The sequence below is a fragment of the Artibeus jamaicensis genome, unplaced genomic scaffold (assembly GCF_021234435.1).
Source record: "Artibeus jamaicensis isolate MK-2021 breed Jamaican fruit bat unplaced genomic scaffold, CSHL_Jam_final contig_332, whole genome shotgun sequence".
Taxonomy (NCBI): Eukaryota; Metazoa; Chordata; class Mammalia; order Chiroptera; family Phyllostomidae; genus Artibeus; species Artibeus jamaicensis.
In genome coordinates, this window is record NW_026521788.1 from 2,358,903 (window position 1) to 2,373,846 (window position 14,944).

Sequence of the window (14,944 nt, forward strand, 5' to 3'; positions counted from 1 at the left end):
CCCCGGCCATGTACATGATGGCCTCAGTCTTTAAAGGCTCATGACTTTCCTTCCCATTTTTTGGCTATATAATGTCTTGCTTACCTGATCCCTAATTCCATTTCCAACTACCTGCTAGTTACCTCTACCCGAGTTCCCATCATCATCTCATAAAACCAAGAGTTCTAAGAGTGAGCTCAATTTTCCCCCCTAAAATTATTTTCTGTTTTGGATTCTAGTATGTGTATCTTTGTGCCTCACTCATTCAGCTTTAAAATAAAAAATGTAATTATCTTTTTATTCCTTTCACTCTCATCACATCCAGACATTCAACAAATCCTGTCCATTGTTAAACTGAACTACATCTTGTATTATCTTCATTTCCATGTCATCTACTGCCACTACTATGTATCTTCATTATGCCCGAATCCCTGCCATGTGTACTCCCCTGGCTGCTCCTTTATTGCTTCTATTCTCCCCCTCCAGTCTACCTTATTCGTTGCCACCAAAGTGTACTTCCTATGACGCCTCTTCTAGAATAATCATTCATTCCCCTTGCTTAAGATCCATGGATGGCTAATGTGACTGGCAGAATGAAGTCTGAATTGTTTAGGCCAAGAAAACAAGTCCTCTAAAACCTAGTTCTTACCTATTTCTCCAACCTTAACCTTCATTTCTCTCCTATTTTGAATCATCTGCTTCAGCTAAGCTGGTTTAGTCACTGTTTCCTAAATACGCTGTCACATCTGCTGTAGCAACATCTTCTCACACTAATTCTCTTGCACAGAGCGATGGTTCCTAAACTCTAGCTCTCTCGAACTGAGTCCAGGTCAAGCACCACCTCCTCCAGATGGCATTCCCAATCACTACAGCTATCACCCAGAGTCCCTTCCTGGGAACTCCTATAGTAGTATCCCTCTGTATTACCTCAAATTTAGTACACAACCCGTATTGTTAGGTATCTTTTCGTGTCTCCTAAAGTGTAGTGTAAGTGCTAAAAGTGGTTGCCTTAATGTTTTATTAAGTCCCTGTATCCTCAGAGCAATCTGCACATTATAAAAGCTCAAATGTTTATGCTATTTGGTATGAAAAATGATTTTTTATTATGTTACAGAAATTATAAGGACAGTAACATTTAAGAAATCCTAACTTTTGTTTCAATACTTACCCTTTATCTTTAGCATGGACATCAGCTCCATGCTGCAGTAACAGCTGTACAATCTTTACTCTGTTGTATCCAGCTGCCAAATGCAATGGAGTTGACTGAAATGTTAATCAGAAAAATTAATAAAATTCAAATACTGAAATTAAAAAAGTCTGAAAAGCTAAAAATCCAAACCAAAAATCCAGAGGAAAAGCTTTATAACTTTATTGTCTAAATAAATAGTCATTAATTTGATTTTAAAATATCTAACACATTATTAAAGGCATAGAATAAAGTTTGTAAGTTCATTATTGCAAATAGGAACCAAACAATTAAATGTTTACTTTCAATAAGGTTTAAAGTTAAAAAACCCAAATTACTGCTTAAAAGAATACATCAGCACTCTCGTCAGATATTTTAATTTACAATAAGATAAATGCATTTTTATGTTACCAGGGGATTAACACATTTGGCTGAAAAAGGAAGTACCTTTCTACCATCACTTGCATGGCAGTTGACATTTAATGGTGTGAGTAGAGCCATCATTTTTTCCTCGTTGCCACTCCTAACACACACAAAAAATTCATTAGCAATTTCTATTCTTTATCAGTTCTGATACTGAAGACATTTATGCAAACATTAAAAAAATTCATTCTCTATTACAAGTTTGTGCTTATTGCAAAAACAAAAAAATGTAAATGGTAAAGATTTCATGGTATATATTTATAACACACCTGGCACTTTCCAAGAGTTCATCTTTCTTATATTCACCTGTGAATGGGGGGGGGAACCCAGAAATTAAAAAAACTCAATTACAAAATTAATGACATTTTTATGCATAACATGCTCAATCAATTATATTTAAAGTATATAAATCTGGAAATAAACTTCCAATAAATAGAAAATGGTCAATCAATAGAATACTGTATGGTTTAAAAATATTTTTCTGAAGAACATGGAACACCTATGTATAAAACTGAAAAAAAGAATCAATGCTATATAATGAAATGTGACTGCAATCATACAAAAAACAATTTGCACTGAAAAGGGAAAGTCAAAAAAGGAAATACACGAGAATTTTAATAACGTATGCCTTAGGTGGAAAGTTATAGGAGAACCTTTCCTTTCCTTTTTACTCCTTAAATTATTATCTAAAACCAATATGCTATTTACTATTCGCTTAACACACAAAATGTGTCCACAACTTCATTCAAAAGCCAAACACTCACACCAAAATCCAATATTGAACCATTTAGAAATGACAGAAGATAATCTATAGCATCACCAATTGAACAAAATCATTAACATTCTTGTGAATTCAAGATTTTTCAATACTAAAATTGTTTTTATTGTAATGCTATTTTAAGTAGAAGGCCTTCCATTTCTGCATGTTTCGCATCCACAGATTCAACCAATCTCAGAATGAAAATAGTATTTTCCATCCATGGGTGGGTGTCTAAGAACTCAGAAAGTCAACTGTACGCATTGGTTTACACCATCTTAAAGTTTAACTTGACTATTCACAAATTTTTGTATCTGTGGGGGGGAGGGAGTGTCCTGGAACCAATACCCTGCGGACACTGAGGGACAAATGCATACAAGCAAAAACAGAATTAAATATAATCTCTTTGTGCCTATAGCTTTTTATTTACAATGAATACCAAAAACCCTTTAAAATATAATTTAAACATGTTAACAAAATAGATAGTATTTGCTGAAATGACATCCAAACTGCTGTCCACAGTATTAACTGCATACTGGCTACTAGTTCAAGGCTTCATTTGAGTCCCAAGACTTTTTTAAAAGATAAAAGCAGAGAATGACATAGTACAGTGAAGGAGGAACACAAATTAAAAAAAAAAACAAACAAAAAACTTCACTTTTCTTAGACAAGAATCAAATGCCAGCTGTCTAGATGTAAAAATATAATAACTGAACTGACACTATTTTAAAATCTAGTCGAGGTCATTAACCACAGGAAGCTGTTTCCCTAGCAAGCTCATTCTTTATATTCTTCCCGTCATACCCAAGGAGAGTACACAAACTTACCAGTCAGCACTGCTTTGGCAGACGGGTCTGCTAAATCCAATGCTGTCCTTCCATCTGTATTTCGGATGGTTGGCTCAGCTCCATGCTGTAAGAGCACTGCAAAATAGCAATACTACTTTTTATTTTACTTTTTAAAAAAGATTCTATTTATTCATTTCTAGAGGGGAAGGGAGAGAAAAAGAGGGAGAGAAATATCAATGTATGGTTGCCTTTCCTACGCCCCCCTCAACTGGAACCTGGCTCACAACCCAGGCACGTACCCTGACTGGGAATGGAACCAGTGACCTATTGATTCATAGGCAGGTACTCAATACACTGAGCCACACCAGCCATGGCACAACACTACTTTTTATAGATAGTAATAATGACAACTGGATTTTAGTAAATAATTTTCTCAAAAAATTCTGGTCTAGTGGTCTCAATGTAATTTAAAGATCTTTCCTATCCTGACAGTATGGCAAATGTTATAAAGATAAGAATATATAAAACACTTTATTATTTAATGTATTATACACATTAAATAAATATCTGCTAAGCTCAAAGTCAGATTTTCCTTTGCTAGACAAGTGACTAAAGACAGGTAAGACTATATAAGAATACAAACAGCAAGTCTGCTTGAAAGTTTGTTTTCTCATTCCAAATGAAAACCACCTATGTTAGAAAGATTGTTCTATCATAACAAAAATGAAATTTCTAAACCTATGGATAGTCCAGGAATAGGGATCTGGGGTACTGGGAAACAAACAAACAAACAAACAAACCCCAATTACATAAACAAATTCTTAAAAAAAACCAAAACATCTCTCTGCAGGGTTAACAAACCCCAAATAGAAACTGCTATATTATAACCAAAAGCTCATAAAAAGAAAAGACCTGTGCTATACTCTGTATTGTTATGTTATATAAAGATATTATAGCACACTCTATAAATAGGGAGCTAGGGAAAGAAAGGCAAATACACGCAGAAAGGGAAGCTAGGCTTCCCTTTCTTTGACATGGTTCATTCTATTCTACTCTATTCCTAACAGAAGAAAAATGTGGGGCATTATGGCAGACACACATGTAATTTAAAATTTTCTAGTAGCCATATTTAAAAAATAAAAAGAAACAGGTTAAATTCATCCTAACACATTTTATTTAACCCAACATATCCAAAATATTTCAATATTTACATTTATATTGTAATCAATATAAAATTGAGATATTTTGCACTGCTTTTTATCGTATTAAGTCTTTGAAATCCAGTGTATTTTCCCCTTAGAATACTTCTCAGTTTCAACTAGCCACATTAGAAGTTCTCAGCTACCATACTGGATAATGCAGATCTGTAACTATATTTGGAAAACCCTACATTATTAAAATTAATTATTTGTATTCTGAGACTCAGGAACTAGGAAAGGATTATGAGCAGAAGGCAGAAGCAATATAACACATAGGGAAGGAAAATTGGGCAGAGGTTGCTAGGTCATCTATTTTGTATCTTTATAAATTACCTAATTTAAATTGGCAACTTTGGTATGAATAGTGATTTGGTGTGTGGAGGGCAGGGGAGAACAATGCAAGTCTAGCACAGAGTCTCTGGACTTTTTCTAGTACACAGAACTGGTTTTCTATCTGCCTGAAAAATTTCAACTGTCCTGTTTTGCACCAGGAAATAGATCTAAGGTAGCAGAGTCCAAACTCCCAGAGTATGTGAGGCTCAGAAAAGTCAAAATCAGGTTAATAAAAACTCTTAAGTAAGCAGCCTTCTCACATATAATTTTCGTCAATGATCGATCTGTTGGGCAAACCCTAAGATAGATGATTTCCCTTCAAATGCTTCTTTGCTTATCCTGTCATTTCTATTTTCCTACAATAACCCTGGTTCATGCCCTCATCATTTCTCATCTGGGTTATTCTACAGTCTCCTAGCTAATCCCCCTGATGTTATCCATTCTACCAGCCCCCAACCAGATCACTCTTTCTAAAATAAAATACTCTCATCACAGTGTTTTTCTCCTCCTTAAAAGTCTTCAATGATTCCATACAGCCTATATAACAACATCAAGCTCCTTAACCTGGAACGCAAAGTTCTTTATCCGGATGTCCTTACGTTTTCAATCTTCTCCCCACTATTCCCTTGAAAGTCTCCCAGGAGTAACCAGCCTCCAGCCTACTCACTGCACTCATGACCCTCTAACATTCCTGTTCACTTCTGCCATGACTTTATCTAGTTCTTTGTGTGTGCTGTCTCCTGAGAGAATCTGTGTTTCCAGAAAACAGGAATCTTGTCTCTATTCTTTGAAGAACTTAAACCCGGTACTATACTCAAAATGACACTTAGTACATAGTGGTTACCTTAAATCTTGAATTGTTCTTAAGTATTTAAATTCATCCTGGTAGAAATCGATCACATTAAAAAATGAAGTCAATTCAGATACAGAATAATTACGAACTATTTCAGAAAAATTCTGGAAAGTGAACAGTCTTACCAATGCAAACATCAATCTTTCCTTTAATTGCAGCTTCATGGAGAGGAGTGTAATTCCAATTATCACAAGCATTTGGGTCTGCACCATGTCGCAAAAGGAGATTGACTACTTCAGCATGACCAAAAGAGCATGCATTATGAAGAGGAATAAGGCCCCCATCATCATGTGCTTGAACATTTGCACCATTCTGAAGCAAATATTCAACTACGTCTTTCCGCCCAAAACCTAAAAGAAAACAAATTATTCATATTTCAGTCCTCCACAGAAAATACATCATATTAGAACCAACAAGTAAAAGCCATGCTAAGATGCTTCTGGATGGGAAATAATAAGAGATTCAACAATTCAAGTATCACTGATGAGACAGACATATACTCAATACTGACACATATAACTAAACACAGAAATTGAAGTTTAACCTTGGTAGAAGGGGTAAAGTGATCATATCTGTATAGCTACGAACAGTCCAAGACACAGCTAACCTCTATAACTTTGTTATCCAACGTGATTCCTCAGCTGTTAAGATGTCTGAAACCTGTCTAGAGATTGACAGTAGAGATCAGTGTGTTTTCAAAGTTACACTGGAAGGACTGTAACATGTGGGGAGGTCATGTTGCTATCCTGAGAGAGTAGAAGAAGAGCCCAAAATTTTCAACGTTTGAAGCCATTTCTTGGAAATTTGGCTAAAGATCAGTATGTAGCTATTTAAAATTAAAAAATATTCCACTGTTAGGATTTAGGGGAAATCTTTAAATTCAAGATGCTTCCTAAATTCTGAAGGCTAATTCCTGATGAAGTCCCCATTCTTATGGTCTCAAGACTAGTTCAAAGCACCTGTTAAACACTCATTTCTTGAAGGAAAAATAGCTTTGCAGGTATATATTCTGATCATGTTTTCACTGGCCAGGTAGAACATGAATAGGCATATCCTCAGAATCAATGCCAATCTCCATATCCTAAGGATTTCTTTACAAAGGAATCAGAAGCCTAGAGTTAGTAGTCATGGTTGCTCAGGATATATTGTGGTTTATTTTATAATTATGGAAGAGCACTTATCTTCAAACACTGCTCTGTGAAAATCCTGATAAAATCATAAAGAGTCTGAATCTACTATAAAGCACTAACAGTGAAACAAAGCAGGCATATTTTGAAAGTAAATTTGCTGATCCATAAACAGTGTCATTTAATGGCAGATATTGTGCCCTGTTCATTTCTGTTCATTGGCCAAGGCTAGAACCTAGCATACAGGACCTAATAAACATTTGCTTAGTAAATGTTTAATATTTTGCTGAAATAGTAAGCAAATGACCCTCACAGAGACTACAGAGCTGATGATTTGTGATTACTAAGAAAAACAGTCTATTTCTTTTTTTAAAATATATTTTATTGATTATGCCATTACAGTTGTTCTATTTCCCCTTTTCATTCCCCTCCACCCTGCACACCCCCTCCCCCACCATTCCCCCCTTTTAGTTTATGACCATGTGTCCCAAGTTCTTTAGATTCTATATTTCCCATACTAATCTTGCCCTCCCCCTATCTATTTTCTACCTACCATCTATGCTACTTATTTTCTGTACCTTCTCCCCCCTCCTCCTCCTCCCACTCCCGTTGCTAACCCTCCATGTGATCTTCATTTCTATGGTTCTGCTCCTGATCTAGCTGTCTTCTTAGTTTGCTTTTGTTTTAGGTATGGTTCTTAATAACTGTGAGTTTGCTATCCTTTCACTGTTCATCTTTTTTATCTTCTTAGATAAGTCCCTTTAACATTTCATATAATAAGGGCTTGGTGATGATGAACTCCTTGAATTTGATCTTCTCTGAGAATGACCCTCAGAGAAGCACTTTATCTGTCCTTCCATTCTAAATGAAAGCTTTGCTGGATAGAGCAATCTTGGTTGTAGGTCTTTGGTTTTCATGACTTGGAATACTTCTTTCCAGCCCCTTCTTGCCTGTAAGGTCTCTTTTGAGAAATCAGCTGACAGTCTGATGGGAACTCCTTTGTAGGTGACTGTCCCCTTAGCTCTTGCTGCTTCTCGAATTCTCTCCTTCATTTGAATCTTGGCTAATATAATGATGATGTGCCTTGGTGTGTTCCTTCTTGGGTCCACCTCTTTTGGGACTCTCTGAGCTTCCTGGATTTCCTGGAAGTCAATTTCCTTTGCCAGATTGGGGAAATTCTCCTTTATTATTTATTCAAATAGGTTTTCTAGTAGTGGCTGTTCCTCTTCCCCTTCTGGTACCTCTATAATTTGGATGTTGGAACGTTTAAAGATGTTCTGGAGGTTCCTAAGTCTCTCCTCATTTTTTTGAATTCTTGTTTCTTCATCCTTTTCTGTTTGGTCATTTTTTTCCTATTTCTGGTCCACTCCTTTCATTTGAGTCCCAGTTTCCTTTCCATTACTATTGGTTTCCTGTGCATTTCCATTCATTTCAATTAGTTTAGCCTTCATATGTTCCTCTAACTTGTCACTAAAATCAACCAGTTCTGTGAGCATCCTGATCACCAGTGTTTTGAACTGTGCATCTGAAAGTTTGGCTATTTTTTCATCACTTAGATTTATTAGCTCTGGGGCTCTGAGTTGTTCTTGAGTCATGTTTTGCTCTGTTCGTGCCTGTTACGTATGAGGGGCAGAGCCTCAGGTGTTCACCAGGGTGAGGCCACCCAAGACGCTGGTTTGTGACGCTGTATGTGTGGGCGGGGTCAGAGAGGGACAATGGCGGTCCTCTCTGCCACTTCCTGCCACTGGGGCCTGCACAGTCTGTCTCACCACTTGCAACTTCACCAGTTTATCTGGGCTTGAATGTGTGACTGTGGTCAGCCCTCAGTGAGTCCACCGCCTTGTGCCCTCAGTGGGTCCGCTCGCTGCTACTCCACACCTGGGATCTGCCCACAGCTGCCTGCGCACCTGGGTTGCGTGCCCTGGGAGGTCTGGTGGATCTTTGCTGCCCGACCCCACTCTGCTGCTGGCTCTGCCCCTCTTACCGGTTTGGCTGAAGGGTTCGTTGTTGTCAGACTTCTGTGTAGTTCAATTTTCTGTGGTTTGGCTGCATTTTTGTTGCTAAAACTTTGTTGTTTTTAAACTTGGTTGTGCGAGAAGACACAGTGCTTCCACCTACGCCTCCATCTTGGCAGAAGTCTTATTCTATTTCTTTCTTGTCAAGTTTCACTACTATCTAGGTACCACCAGTTTTAGAAGTTGTAGGAACTGTCTTGCTAACTAAGACTGTTGTTAACAGTAAAGCTGTCCCTCACTATATCGCAATAAGTGAACTGTGATATAGCGGGGGATGACTATGTAGAATTTTATATGTTGTTAAAATTATGTAAGTTTAAGAGTCTAGAAAGTGTTTAAAAGCATATGAAGTGTTTTTAAGAATGTGGGAAAGGTTAATAAGAGAGTGGGAAAGGTTTACAGAAGTGTGGGAAGGGTTTATAAAGCCTTAAAATATATATAAATAATAAAATATAACGCCACTACTTCACGGATTTTCACCTATTGCAGGGGTCTCTGGAGCGTAACTCCCGTGATAGGTGAGGGATCAATGTATCATATTTTGCTGCCGCATGGGACACATCTTTACATCTGAATGGCTTCCAAAAAGCTATGAAGCAGCGGAAGTCACTACAGAGAAACCAAATTAAACGCTCAGGAAGTTTTACTGAGAGCTGCTCCCCCCCGTTTCCATAGTCTAAAGGTGGGGTGGGCCACTGATGATATAATCAGCCCAATATGAAATGCTAGTAATGTCTTGACAATCTAAATGCAGGTTGGTGTCATGTGTGGCTTTGTCAGAAGAAAACATTCAGAAGCAGAAAATGCCAGTAATTGTCATGAAACAGAAGGCTTCTGGAGTCTGGGAGGTGGGATGTGTAATCAAGCAGCCTTAAGCTCTGATCGATAAAGTCAGGACTCTTGTCAGATTTTTCTGAGGGATGTCATTCTAAACTTCATAATAACTTCAGCTGGCAAAGATCTAAGAAAGGTGTTTCCATATACTTCTTCCGAGAGGACTACAAGGGAGAAGGTTTGGCCTAGCTCAACCTGGGACAGCTACACCATCTGTCTGGTCAGACTAGAAGAAACTTTGACACATGGCCTCTGGGGTGATAAAATTCTGACAATCTAAATGAGGAAGTACTAAAATAAATACTCCAAACTAGTGGTTAATGAAGTCGATTGCTTACCTCTAAGTCCAGTAAGAGCTGAGGGAAAAAAAGGGTAGTTCAAGTCTTGATAATACTGGGAAATCGGCTAAATCATGAAAGATTCTGAATTCTTAAATATACCAGTGTTTATTTGATACTGGGGTTTTCTACAGATGTATGATTACTACTCCCTTCCACCCCCCGCCCATCACACACACACCAATAAATAACACTGAAATCAATAATCTTTAGTGCAGTCCTAGGTTAGGGATGTGGGTACATTTTGTGCATCTCCCACAATTATGACATTGGCCTACAGACAAAAGGAGGAATACTACTGAAATGTTATTGGATGTCTTTAAAAGTACCATTTTGGGGAAGGATATGAATGACAAGCACAGAGGTACTGTATCTTTGGTAGCTGAGTTTTTAAAACCTTCAAATGGGGTAATCATTTTACTTTCTTTTTCTTGGTTAAAATACTTATTTACTTTGAGAGGGGAAGGCAGGGAGAAAGAGTAGGAGAGACATTAATGTGAGAGAGAAACATCAACCAGTTGCCTCTCACACATCCCAACCGCAGACTGAACCTCAACCCAGGCATGTATCCTGACAGGGAATCAAGCCGGCAACCTTTCACTTTTGCGGGATGACACCCAACCAAGCCACAACAGTCAGGGCCTGTCCCTCTTTATTATGCCAGTCAGATTCTGACCTGTTGGTCCAAATGCCTAGACTATGCAGAAATCCCTTCTACAGCATCTTTGAAAGATGCCAATCCAGTCACTGCTTAGACATTTTCAGCTAATTTCGCAGATGAACAGCTTGTTAAAGGCAGTCTGAACTCGCGCAACCTTCCATCTGCTGGTCCTTGTTACTACTGCTGAAGCCGTATACATATCATACCCACTCATTTTTCTACTGGACTATCTTCCACATATGTGAAGACAGTAACGTTGTCTGACCTTAGTTTTCTTTCATCTCTAGAATAAGTAACTCTAGTTTTCATCTGTTGCTTGTATAATAAATTCTGGAGGCTCTAATTCCACTTCCCTTATTGGAATAAAAAAATCACTTCTTATATGCAATTCACACTACTGAATACAGTAATCAGGGTTCAGCTTGACTGGTCCAAAGTACATGGCTGAGTAGCAAACTACAAATATACTACATATACAAAACAAGTGTTACTTTGTTTAACTAGAACTCTACAATGCAAGCTCTTTTCAACTTGTCATTCTCCAGTATACATCTACCAATCATCTCTTTCCACCATCTCTATATATATCTGAATTCCTTAAACCTGATAAATGATTTTATTCATTTCTCTACTGAATGATACCTCTCTGCACACCTCCCCCAAAATATTTAACATTCTCAAGCTATTGAATTCTATTTCACTTGCCACCCCCCACCCCAGTTCTGATTCTAGGGAATGCTATGTATTCCTTTCTTTCACTATGGTGGACAATAAGATGAATTTCTCCCAAAGTTTCTGTCCCTCTTCTTTATTTTTCAGAAACAAGTTTTAGAGAAGCAATCCCCTTTACTGAAATCCACTGTTTTCTAGGGGATTACACTGTCAAGACTTTCAGATGCTCCTGCTTTTATCAGAATTGAGGCTGCAGCCTCCCTACCACCAACTTGCCTCTACAAGTTCTGTGACATTATTCATATCCTCTGTGTGTGTGTTGGGGGGCTGGGGGTGGGGGGAGTGACTGCTAAGGGAGAAAAGGAAACTAGATTGAAGAGGAAATCATTTTTCTCATAAAAATGACTTCTTAAAGCATGCTTATTTAGAAGAAATGTAATCTAGTGCAATAATAAAAAACACCTAATAGAAGAAAAGTTCCAGTTTATATTAATTGCTTTTTCATTAATAGACCTCCTTTGGGGATGGCTACTGATTATTCCTGTAACTAAACATTTCAGGTGAAAAGACACAATTTCTACTAAACTGTTCTTCTATGATTCATTTTCTTTGGTCTACACATATCTCTCATTCCTGTTCTTAGGATATCAAAAAGATAAAAGCATACTCCCTTCCACCACCTGGAAAACCTCCAAAATTTAATTGGCTTAAAAAAAAAGTTTTCTTCCATAAGTTACTCTATACTGTACAAACCCAAGAAACTGCTTGGTCAAGTAGCTACACAGCCTCACCACCTATGTTGAGTTCCCAATGGCATGTTTAGATGCACATTAACATGACTGATAACTCTCTACCCCCAAAAGATATAAAACATATTCTCCATATAGTTAGAGAAAATGCAGCTTTTACTTAGAAATGCATTTACGTAGAAATGAAGAAGCAAGTTCTCTCTCATTAATCTAATAATTTAGATTGAATTTACAAAGCTAATTCAAAGGTTCCTTTTTTTGTGATTTGGCACTTGCAACATCTACATAACTTGTGACAAAAATTTTTAAACTACAGTTGACATGTAACATTATATTAGTTTTAGATGTACAACGTGGTGATTAGACATTTATATAACTTATGAAGTTATATGCCTAATTTTAAATGCAGGGCTTTAAACCTCTTGTTTAATGTAGACTGTTAATAATCTTTACTTTATTACTCTCCTTTTATACCTTAAGTTCTTAATTTTATAACCTGTACCCGATAATATGGGTAAATTGTGAGGGGTGGGTTTGTTCCAAAAATAAGTTTTCCATTTCAGTCTGAACAACCACAATGAAACCCATGTACTTTGAAATGTTAGGATAGAACTGAGAGTGGGATGGTGATAGAGGAACAAAATCAGTAAGAAGATAATCCCACAATCTTAACCCTCTAAATATTACTATTTTCAGATATGAACTCATTAATACATCGAATTCTTGAAAGGCAGCAACTAAGATCTTCCCTGGTTATTTTTACCTCACAGATCAAGTGAACAGAATCTAAGTAATACTACCCTTTGGATTACGTATCAGTCAGTTATGACACTTTCGCCAAATCGGTTAATGTTCACTACATGGTCAAACAGGGCAATCCAAATTAGTGAGAAAGGTGCCCCTGAACACCAAAATTTTAGGCAAAATGACTAAACAGGTGAGATTTGATTTTAGTATTCTTATTCTTCCCTTTCTGCTGTCCACAGGCCATTACTAGTTCTGTCACCCATACTCCCTCAAACTTTCTCTCTCTAAAAAGGCTCCCTAATGGGAACCCAACAAAGTTGTAACTAGTCAAGAGAGCATACATCCTAATAATATTTACACTTTAAAAAGGTACAGGTGAAAGCAAACAAATCTCCTGTGGCAGAAAGTGTAACGCAGTGTCTGTGAACAAGGAAATCTTATGCTCCTTCTCTGCTCATCATTCCTACTCCAAAAGAACAGAGAGCTTTAAAGAATATCCTTCTGGTTTTCCAAAACTCTTTTAGCCCTGGCTGTGTAGCTCAGTTGGTTAGAGATCAGCCAATATGTCAAGTTTGCAGTTCGAGCCCTGGTCAGGTCATATACTAGAATCAACCAATGAATGTATAAAGTGGAACAACAGATTGATGTTTCTTTCTAAAATCAATAAATAAAAAATTATTTTAAAAAATCATATAATACACAAAATAAAAAGCCAGAATTATAAGTATGAGAACCTATCCCATTTTCAATCATGAGGAGCGAGTGTTACGATCTTTCCTCAAAGTGAGAAGTATAAATGCTTTATAGAATAAGCTGAGTGTTTCATTTCTAGTTCTTTCAAATTCGTCAATAAAATTTAATGTGCTTATATTACAAAGTAAACCTAGTAAGTATTAAAAGTCACTCAAACGCTCTAAGTCTGAGAATGAGGCGAGGTTTGTCCCAATTTAACTCTAGATCAGCTAAAGCACCTGCATCATCTTTCCTCTTACCCCATTTTTCACCCCAACTTGTGTGTGTCAGAGACCACCATCCTGGGTCTAGCCTAAACCAGAACTCAGTTCTCCTGAACTTGACAAGTTCCAGTTCTAGTCTCACTAGAAACTTTCACGCAACATAAACACTAACTTTCACTAAACATAAACACTTTAACACAAATACGGTAATGAGCGATTGAGCTACTCTTTCTAAATTACATCTTTGCACTTTACAAAGGGTCTTCAACACCCTAACCCAAAGGATTGATAAGAGTAACAGTTGATAAGAATAACAGAGGAATTTGCAAGATTACAACAGATTTTGGAGATAACTGGCCTTTCAGATTACAAGGTCTACTTTGTCCCTTACTCTTTCTTGTGTGCAGAGAGGCCTTTTAGGGTAGCAAGACCGGAAGTTGATACAGGTACTGTTGATATAAAACAAAGCCAAAAAAAGAAAAAAACTTCAAATGAACGCAGCACGCTCCTCCCAGCTCCTACCCCCAATCCCCTCAATTCCCCACTGGACCAGAACGAGAAGACCAGAACCGAGGTCCGGGGCGGGGCGGCGCAGAAGGCCAGGGGCAGAAGAGCACTGTGTTTGGTTTTGAGCCTGAGAGCCCGGGCGCGCAGGTGGGTCTGTCTCGAGTCAAGGCAGCGACGTCCGCGTTACGCGTTACCTGCGGCGAAGTGGAGCGGGGTGGATTTCCTGCCCGCAGTGTCGCGGCTGTTCACCTTCTCGGGGGTCACCAGCCTCTTGACTCGCTCCACGTCCCCGTTGCGGCACGCTTCGAACAGCTCGCGGGCGGCCGGCTCCACAGCCTCGGCTGCCACGCCCGCGCAGGCCGCGCTGCCACCGGCGCAGCGGCGGCCCGACATGATCCTGGCCGCCGCCGCTGCCAGCAGCAGGGCCAGAAACGGCAGCAGGAGCCCCGGCCCCGCGAGCAGGAGGGCGAGGCCCCCTGGAGGAGACGTGCTCAGGGCCCGGACCGCTTGGCTCCCTGCTGTCACCGGGCTCGGAGTAGACCCATGGCCACGCCGCCGCGCGCCCCTCGATGGGCCTCGGGACCCCCGACTGCCCCACGGCGGTGGAGGCAGCGCGAACCGAGGCTCGGGACCCGAAGCGACGCGGCGGAAGCTGGGAAGGCCCCTCCTGCCAGCTCCGCGGAGTCACACGGAGCGCGGGTGACGACAGGCTGCGCGTGCGCATTGGTAGGAGACCGGCCCGGGCAGGTTCGGAGAGTGGGTCCTCGCGGAAGGGTTTGTGGGAAATGTGCGGCGAGAAGCTTGGGCAGCAGGAGGAAAA

General features: G+C 39.0%; 1 protein-coding gene across 3 annotated transcripts in view; it reads right to left on the reverse strand.

The window, feature by feature from the left end:
* TNKS2 (tankyrase 2) overlaps positions 1-14,777 on the reverse strand; it is a 53,834-nt gene extending 39,057 nt beyond the window's left edge. For 2 of the 3 annotated variants that reach the window (XM_037156714.2, XM_037156715.2), the window contains exons 1-6: positions 14,319-14,776; positions 5,644-5,868; positions 3,173-3,268; positions 1,858-1,894; positions 1,613-1,688; positions 1,148-1,242 (exon numbers count right to left, since the gene is read on the reverse strand). In XM_037156714.2, the coding sequence (XP_037012609.2) occupies positions 1,148-1,242; positions 1,613-1,688; positions 1,858-1,894; positions 3,173-3,268; positions 5,644-5,868; positions 14,319-14,517 (728 nt within the window). In that variant the 5' untranslated portion in view covers positions 14,518-14,776. Of the gene's footprint in view, positions 1-1,147; positions 1,243-1,612; positions 1,689-1,857; positions 1,895-3,172; positions 3,269-5,643; positions 5,869-14,318 lie in introns of all 3 variants that reach the window. The other variant, XM_053663821.1, reaches the window with a different exon arrangement.
* Between the last annotated feature and the right edge of the window lie 167 nt (positions 14,778-14,944).